This window comes from Uloborus diversus, chromosome 8 (assembly GCF_026930045.1).
Source record: "Uloborus diversus isolate 005 chromosome 8, Udiv.v.3.1, whole genome shotgun sequence".
NCBI lineage: Eukaryota > Metazoa > Arthropoda > Arachnida > Araneae > Uloboridae > Uloborus > Uloborus diversus.
In genome coordinates this window covers 46,057,353-46,067,187 of record NC_072738.1, presented here as the reverse complement: position 1 = coordinate 46,067,187, position 9,835 = coordinate 46,057,353, and the positions used below count along the sequence as shown (strand labels likewise).

Here is a 9,835-nt window from a genome sequence, read left to right as displayed (position 1 = left end):
GACTTTTGGGAGCCACTGTATGTGCATTAGTTTAAACATATACTAACACAACCCAGATCTTTTTCGAGTACTAATTCTAATCACAGAAACTAGATTCTAATGCTCGTTCAAGCACGAATTCCCACGTTGATTCTTCTACAATAGTTCAGGTTTTCTTTTGAAAGGGGATTAATTCTTTGCTCTTGCTTTTCATGGGTGCAATGTCTGACTGATAAGGTGTATACTGGCTGTGCATGCGCACTTCACAGTAGCTACATTGTTGTATCTACAACGAGAAGGCCTTCCTTCTTTGTTGAACATTCGATGCATTTAGAACATTTTCTTCTTAGCGAATACTTATATGCTTCATAATGGCAGACGCAGATTATTCGAGCAACGACAGCTCTGATTATAGTATTTATTCTAATGACCAAGAATCTTCTGATGAAGAAAACAGCGCAGATGACAATTTAGCCAAATACCCCCCCCCCCCCATCTCCGCCGAAAGAATACGTACTCCCACGACCCGACAACGATACTTGAATCGCTAGTCACCATCTTTATTTGTGGGCCCTCCCCTCCCCTGCTTGATGGTTGGGTGGACCGGTACCAGTAAGGAGGAAAAATTTGCCGGTCCTCAGGGTTTTTTGCTCGTCCTCGATTTAAAATCTATATAAATAAAACAGTCAATATATATATACGTATGTGTGTGTGTGTGTATGGCGCCCTATATAAATCCACAGTTTACGTCGGATCTCGAACAATTTGGCAGGGAGGTACTTGAGCACCCAAAAAAGAACGTAAGGGGGTTTTCGAACGCGAAAAAAAAGAAAAACCAAACCGTTTGAATTCTAATAATAAGATCCAAAAATGGCGTTTTTCTATAATATGAGGGCAAAAAAAAAAAATGCTCACAAAAATTAGAATAAAATATCTATGGAAACCACTGATTTTTCTGCATCATTTGTTCCAATGTCCCAAGGTGATTAGAACGTGAGTTACAACTGTTTTTAACTAATTTCAATCTTAAGATGTAGGTAAGCCTTCAATTTGAAATTCGTTGTTGCTTACGGTCATTGTTGAACAATGATTTTATAAAAATTAGTAGCGTGACGAAAATCATTGAGAAGAGAGATCTGTTGCCCTTTTTTTTTTTTCTCGAATATGAACAAAAAAATTCTACCTTTTGTTTTGAGGCTTTTTCAATAATTGGGGGATTTAAAAATTTTCTATTTTGGTAACTTTTTCTCGCTTTGTCAGGAAATTTTGAAGATTTTTAATATTATTTAGCCTGATCGTTTGACATAACTTTTATTTTCGAGGTAGACCGATTGAAGCCCAGGTGAAGCAGCTATGAAATAAACAAATTAAAAATTCTTTATTCAAAAACAAATAAAGAAATAAATGTAAAAGTCTAATAATATCCTATGTAACGGTTTTTGCATGAATTTGGTGATTAATTTTCAAAATTGTCTGATTTTTCTCAAATGCTCACTTACTTATGGATAGTTGTTACAACAATTAGCTATCTACAACCTTTGCTATAAAATGTTTTGCAACAAATCTCTAATATGTAGTAAAAAAAAAAAAAAAAAAACTCGACTGCCCACTAACTTTTTCCACAACAATCCGCAAGTCAAAAATTTCCCTTTTGTTTTTTTGAGAAAAAAAAAATAAAATAAAAAGAAAAGGAGAAAAAAAAAGGGAGGGGGGATTCTCCTGTCAGATTAGATTTTTAGCAGATTTTTCAGGTTCTGCGAATCATTTTCTTTTTTTTTTTTTTTTTCATATAAAAAAATAATAATAAATAAGGCAAGAAAAAAAAACTGACCGGTCTGGGAGTTCTTTTAAAAAGATGTTGCCGGCCCGCGGGTCAAAAAAGGTTGAAAGAAAAATCAATTTAGTGCTTAGGTATTATAGCAGTCACTGGCGTAATCAGAATTACCATCTGGGAACTGGGCCGTAGCCTACGGCTCCTGCTTTTGAAATGCTCCCAAGTGACTAAGATTTTGATTTAGCCAATGGCTAAATCCAGTGGCGCACATGACAACCCCGCGGGGGGGGGGGGGGGGGCGCAAGAAGTATGAGGGCGTACGTTCAGAAAAATAAGCACTATGTTGAAATTTAAATCTTGCGGGGGGGGAGAGCATCAAAGTCTATCTACGCCCCTCTCCCCATATTTTAGTCGGATCCTGCATTTGATTTTGATTTCAGCTACAGTTGAGGTAAACCTAACCTGACAGCGTCGTGATGTTATCATTAGGATCTGCTCAGCCTTCAAAATGCTGCCAGGTTAGGTTTGCCCCATCTACAGTTACATTTTGTAAGCAAACTCTTCTTCAATTGTAAGTTTGTAGACGTCGGTTCCGAATGACAATATAACATATACGAAGCATTCAAGTTTATCGTTTAAAAAAAATACAATCGCTATTGAATTTTTTGCCGACTTGAAATTATTAATATAGAACAGGATAAATTATAAATGTTTCAGTCTGAATTTCATTGCTAGAAAACATTGGTTTTACGTTGGTTGGAACCAAGGAAACAGTAGCACATCCAAGTAAATGGGTGTGACTCAAGCCATACGTGATGAAAGTTAATGCCCCAGCTTTTGGCTACTATATTAAAATTTATGCAGCAAAACTACAAACCGTTAGTTTGTAAAAAAAATAACATTGCTTATCATAGTATAATCATGTAGCAAATACTAAGCTTCGCAGTTTTAATAAGCAATCTAATTATCCATAGAATATAAAGAACTTCATGTTAAAGTTTGTGGTAAGGGAAAGAATCAATTTTTGTTTTTTTGTTTTTTTTTAAATCTTATTTTTTCAATTTTTAAATTAAATTGATTTAATTGCGCAGTTTTAAAAGTTGAACAGCAAATTTCAATAACTAAACTAGTTTGATTAGCATTTACAAAATATATAACGTCTGTCTGAATATAAGTAAATATTTCGGAATTTCCTAGTAAAATGCTTAGAGGTCCTTTTGAAGCTAGGAGAATTTCAAAATGGTTTCCAGAACAAACCTAAGAAAAGAGAAAGCCAAAATGAATACATTCCAGCTGTCATCGTCAACCTACCCCTTGCACCTCAGGGACAACGTTCCCTCCCACTCTTTAGAAACCATCGAGCACTGGATCCCCATAATGGCTAGATTGATCAAGCAGAAGCTCCTTTGTAAAACGAAAGGAGTAGCAACCCAGGAGGTCCCGGAACCAAATGCATTGCTGGGAAGTGAACATTTCTCTTCAAAATGTTTACGCATAAAAGGACCTTTTTTGGTGAAGAAGTTCTCACAGTAAAGAGGTTAAATAAAATGCACTTAAAAAAAAAAAAATGTTTTATGATTTGAAAATAAATTTCCTTTAAACCCTTCTGGACCTTACCTTTTTTAGTATTTTCTTAGTATCACCGTAAGCAAACAGAAAATAAAACCGAATTCAAAAAATAAATAAATAATAAACTTGAAATGAAAGCAATTATGCATAAAAAATCAAATCAATAAAAGCTCTAAATATTGTAAATGCTTATCAAAAGTTAGAGAGAGATACTAGCATAAGAGAAAATCAATGCTTAACTTCTACTCACCATTTCAGAAGTTCTCTTTAACAGTGCTTCTCAACCAGTGTGCCTCGGCACACTGGTGTGCCGCGAAAAGTTCCTTGGTGTGCCACACTGTTTTCGAAGTTGTAGGAAAAAAAAGAACACAGACGTATTTTACATGCAATATACAAACAGCACAGTTATTTCATCAAGATACTGCAGTTTTGGACTCATCAGTATGGAATACGGAATAACTGAGCTGGAGCTCATCATGTAGTTGTGCCTTAGCCTTTGCTGGGGAGGGGGGGGGGGGTAACTTAATGCTTAATAGAAATGTATTTTACCTGCACAAGAGCTAAGATATAATTTTTCTAGTTTAATTAATCACTAAATTGTGCCGAAAACTGCATACCAACAGTGAAACATTTATTTTACTAGCATGTAAAGAAATTGTAAGGGAAACTATAGGTTTTGATGTAATGAAGGAAGTGGTCAGAGTGCCAATTCCAGATGAAGTTATCAGGCATGACTTCGTTAATGACATGAATGGTGACATTTAAAAACATTGGTTGATAAACTACAAATAGATGGAAAATTTTCATTTCAAGTACAAGCTTGTATGAAAGGTGAACTACTCCTTCTAATGAGGACGGCATTCTAGATCAATATATTTTCTAAACTGGTGATGAAATATTCCACTTTACAGCAAATAAATAAAAAGCAACAGGATCTAGTGTTCCAACTGTGTGTTGCTTTTGCAGTGATGGAGCAGTTACAATAACGGGAAATATCGAAAGGTTCATATTGAATGCAAAAAAAAAAAAAAAAAAACGAATTCCAAGTGTTTAAATCAGTTTGTGGTGGCAGAGCATTTGGTCATGATTCAAGATGAGCAGTACCTTCAAGTTGACAAAGCGTAGAACAATATGTCTGGGTTCGTGAGTCGTGACCCATTGACGCATCAGCTAGGAACTTTCTTTGAACGAGCAAGAAAAATTTATCGACATCAGAGCAATCGTTCCTTAAAACCTGGTTTCAGCAAAGTGCCTTTGGAAGCATATTAGCTGCCATTAAAAAAAAGGAAAACTATCTGATCACACTTTTTATGAGCTGTTACTGTTGCTATTTTAAAGAACATGTATTTGTAACGTGGGGTTCTTAGCATTGTCACTTTTCAAGAACAACAAATATCATGTCTAGAGCCCTATGTGTAGCTCTTCCCATCAGAGATGAACAAAAAGGGCCACTGTGGCTCGAGACAGGCACAAGTGTCTCAATTGTGTTAAGTGTAAGTTTGGTACTTGCTGACAGTAATTAAGCATTAAACTTCATGATGGCCTTTGATTAAATTTCTAAAGAGAAAATGAAATAGTTAAAATATTAATTGTTATATCCATATAGAAACGTTGGAATTTTCCTTTCCATGCTTTGACTAGTGAATGATAAAAGTATTTGCCACAATGACATATGAAATTTAGTTCAGCGTCCCACAAGGATCGAGCCAACTATCAAGTGTGCTGTAAAGTAAAAAAGGTTGAGAAGCACTGCTGATTCACATCTTCCAGGAAATTAGTATCTTTGAAGGTTTGATGAGCGTTACTGAAGTTTTTTTTTTTCTTTTTGTTTTGATGAAACCATGCTAAACAACTAATCAAAAAGCAGAAAATTAAGGTTTTATTTCATTGTTTTGAAATGCATTGAATCATTTTGGTTACTTGTGAACCTATAAAAAATGCAATCCTAAATTCTGTAGTACCTCAAAACCAGACTAACCTAAGTCAAAAAATTGCGATTTTTCATTTATTAGTGCATTGTATGTATAATCCAATTCCACATCAAGCCATATGAATGTAATTCTAAATAAAAAATATTTTGTAATAATTTGCCAGTGTTTAAAGAGTTCGAGTCCAATACTTTGTATGCAGCAAGCTACCATTTTCCCATTCTCCGGTAAAGTAGGGAATGTGACTTACGTTATTTTTTCTCTGAGGTACAGAATTGTCAGCACTTGAACTTTTCAATGCATTCGTTAATAAGTTAATAATGGTATATGTTGTTGTTTCTTACCTCCCAGAGTCAGACCAGATCAATGAAACCGTTGACATTAATGAAGTCTGACACTAGTAGGGGACAAGACTGAATATCTTCCCAGTTCAGTTCAAGGCAATCCGAGATATGCTGATGTGAAGCCTGATCTTAATCGAATTTAGGGCAGACAGGAAACCTCTTTCTACCCCCACCACCACCAATAAGTCAGATTTTTAAATGTCCACTGGCAGGTCGGGAGAGGCAATAATGGTATATTGATGCTAAATGTTGAAAAGGTAATCTATTTGAATTTATAATATGGTTTATTAAATTTACAAATCATTCAGGAACCAAAGCCTGAATTTATATTTTTCTCTTCTTTTCTTGACAGCATTAGATTAAAAAAGAATTTCCAATTTAATTAGATACTTTCCCCGATAACAGTTTTTTGATTTGAAACTTTATTCTAATGAAAGTGCCACTAAAGAAACCCTTAATCAAAACAAAGTAAATTTTTATTAAGCATTTTTTAACTAATGAAAAGACCTTGACAACATTTAAAAAAATGTGAGACAAATAACAAATATCACACAAAGCAAATATTTTCACACAAGAAAACAGTTTACAAAATATAAATAAAATTTTACAAAAGATTGATGACAATTTTTCAGAAAGGGAGATTAAAATAAACCGTTCATTACTTTTTTGGGCTATCATCCTGCAGCAGTGGGTAAAAAAAAAAGTCATAAAAGCAGTAAGGATAAACAAATGTGTCTATATAATTTATTTGGGTTTATATAAAACAAAGAAAACAATTCAATTCAAACTTCGTTTATACCTTTAAATAATGCTAAAATATAAAGGCAGATTGATTGTTTCCTTAGTAACATGGGTGTGTGTAGAGATTTATATTTGGGATATCCTCCCTAGGGGGAGAGTGATTTCCCAATAAATATTGCTATTAATTTGTATGCACAATGTTAAGCGATAACATATTCATTTTTTTTTTTTATTTAAAGCATTTTTAATCTTAGCCAATATTCTTTGTAATCTAAATTATCAACATAATTCAGATTTAAAAAAAATATATATTTATCAATGATTCTAGGTATTGAAGAAACTTCTTAAGTGGTCACATCCAATTATATATTGAAAGAATAAAACTTAATATGCCAACTATGAACATACTGATAAGGTAATGCAATACAGAACTTTTATTATGCCAGAAATTGATTGAACTACGACAGATGAATAGAAAATAAAAGAAAAAATGTTAAACTTATTCTTTCTGAAGAACTTGACAGGCAACAATTAATACTTCACAATTTTTTGATCATAAGGAAGAACAAAATCCCATAGCACACATTAGGGGCACAGAAAATAAATACAAGATATATGAGAAGAATTTAATTCTCCCTTTGATACAATACAATAAAATACAAATGTAACGACCGGCAACAGGCTCTGGGCCCAGCTAGGCTGGTCTTAGTCAGTTGATTAGTCCCCAATAAAGATCAAAGGCCCTCATAAAGCTATCTACCCTCTTGCTCATTACAGCCTCTTCCAGAAAGCTGTTACAAGTTCCCACAACCGTGCCAAAGTAGTAATTTTTCCTAATTTGCAGGTTTACCTGAGATTTGAATAGCTGAAAAAAATAACCCCAAGTCATGCTTTCCACGCAGAAATTTAACCCATTAAAATCTTTCATTTTGATAGAGAAAAACAAATGAATCCTGTCCCCCTGAATCTCTTTAGCTCCAGGCTATACACTTTAAGTCTGATATCTTGATCTCAATCAAAAAGTACCCTTACTAGCCTAGTAGTCCTTCTTTGAACCCTTTCACAAAAAAGAGATAAGAATACCAAAACTGAAGTATACTCCAAAATAAATCGAACTAAACTTCAATTATAAAATCAAAAGATTTATCTATGTAAATGCAAATAAATGCAAAGTCTTCTAGCAACTGGTTCAGGGCTTGAATATACTGATCCACGTCTGCAAATCCATCTCTGCTGAGGATCAAGTGTCCTAATAAAACTATAAGTGTTATCATAAGCAGCAAGCACATTTACAACACTTAAAAGTTAATTAAACCAAACACTTAAAAACTTTACAAACTTCAAAAATTGGTATTTTAGCTGAAAAAAATTAAAAACCATTCATCTAAAGCTTTATAAACCAGCATCTTATTGCATTCAAATAAAATTGAACAAATAATTTGAATCAGTCTAGATTATCTTTGGGTCAAGACAATATATATTTAGCCTACCACATTTGGAGTCATTAAAAAAATGTAAAGATCCATTGACAAACTTAGTAATACACTACTGAACACTTTCCACTGATATTAAGATAAGGTGCCAATCTGAAAGACTAACATAATACGAGATCATGGCTAACAAATTTTCAAAGAGAAAAACTTAGATTCTAATTAATGAAATATTTGTTATTTATTTAAAAACTGTAGTCTTATATATTATTTTTATAGCCTGTTTTTCAGCCGGTCCATGAGATCTTCCTTATTCCTTTCACAAAGTCCATAATTTAAATATAAATTAAGTTCAAAAACGAAATGCATTTTTTCAATGCTGCAATTTCAAGCATTAATGAATGTCTGAAACTTGTAAAATGGAACTGTATTTTGCTAGTGAATAAAAAATGTAAGCTTATTAAGTTGATCTTTTACAAAAAGTTTTCAGCTTAAAACCTTATTTTTTAATTTAATTTAAAAACAAGCATGTACAAACTACAGCACTCAAGTATCAGAAAACAAATTAAGTACAAAATTCAAAACATGGTAAATTTTCAAAATAGGACAAATATAAAAATCATTCAACATTTTTACAGCAGTAATCATAGACGCAATGAAATATTTTCTTCTCACAAATTCGCAGATTCACAATTAACTGCTGATGGCTGGATTCAAACACACTGGACTTGAGTATAGTTTCATCTTCCTGTTAAGATAAAGTAAAATAAAAATGGAAATAAATTTACAGCTTTTTGCTTCCATACAAAGCAAAAAGAAATAAGGCACCATTAATTTATGTTAAGTATTTTAAGCATTAATAATTGATTATTTATTCTACATAAATATCATCATGCAATGATGTTATAAACAGGGCTGCAGAGTCGGATTAATTTTGGGGTAAAGGAATCGGAGTCGGAAGTCAAGGGTTTAAAATTTCAAGAGTTGGAAGTGGTGTCGGTCATTTTCCCTCAAAGTCCACAACTCTAACAGAGCTTGCAGAGTCACGAGTCGGGCTGATTTTGGGGTAAAGGAGTTGGAGTGGAAGGCTCTTAAATTCCCAGAGTCCGTCATTTTTCCTCCGACTCTGCAGCCCTGGTTATAAAACGCCGAATTTTATTACTGTTGTTTTCTGTGACTAGCTAACACTAACATCTTACATTGTTGGTGTTTAGAGTAACTGTGTGCATTTTTTAATATATTGTGTGTTTGCCAGATGGTTAACTACAAAATAATCCTATAAATGTAAGACTGATAAATTTAATTTGAATAAATAAATAAACTTATTGATGATTAAAGTTGAGTAACATAGAGTGTGACCATCAATTTATTATTTTGAGCTTTTTTTCTTCCAGAATTTTCTTTGCTTTCCTGCAAAATCTAGTCATAAGAATCTATCCGCTTCTCTCGGCAATGTACCAAAGGGGCTAAAAGCTGAACCAAATCTATAAATTCAGAAACTCTCTTCCGGATCATTCAAATCAGTGTTGGGCCAAATTTCTTCATAAAAAGCCAAAACATCACTTTGTATATATTTTAACACTTTCTTAATGTCTGTAATCTTTTTGAGAATTATGGCAATTTTAGAAAATGCTTTCTTTATTAGAAATCGGGCCACTATAAGGTTTTTCTTTTTCTTCGGCAAAGCAAATGGTAATGGAGATACTTTAACTACCTGGTGTCTAGCTTTTACACGCAAAAGAGGATAATTAATTAGTAAGTTACTGTCTTTAAGCCTGGGTTAAAGCAGAACTACATGCAACATACCAACAGTTCAGTTATCACAATCCATTAACAATTTCATTTGAAGCCCCTTTTTTTCCCTATTCTCTCTACCCTACTTTTTTTTTTATTTGTTGAAGTTTATAATCCCTGAGTACAATAATTAATGGAAAGAACATATTTTTAATAAATTAATACATAAATACTGCATCCGGATTTTGGCAGAAAATATTTTACCAGTTACTTAATGCACTTTATACATTTTCAAATCATTAGCTTCTTTTTAGTGGTGATTAACATTTTTAAAAA

General features: G+C 33.2%; 1 protein-coding gene across 1 annotated transcript in view; it reads right to left on the bottom strand.

Annotated features, from left to right (window-relative positions):
• Positions 1-6,055: 6,055 nt before the first annotated feature.
• LOC129227521 (actin-histidine N-methyltransferase-like) overlaps positions 6,056-9,835 on the bottom strand; it is a 37,960-nt gene continuing 34,180 nt past the window's right edge. The window contains exon 15 of the mRNA XM_054862096.1: positions 6,056-8,513. Within this exon, the coding sequence (XP_054718071.1) occupies positions 8,385-8,513 (129 nt within the window). The 3' untranslated portion in view covers positions 6,056-8,384. The remainder of the gene's footprint in view (positions 8,514-9,835) is intronic.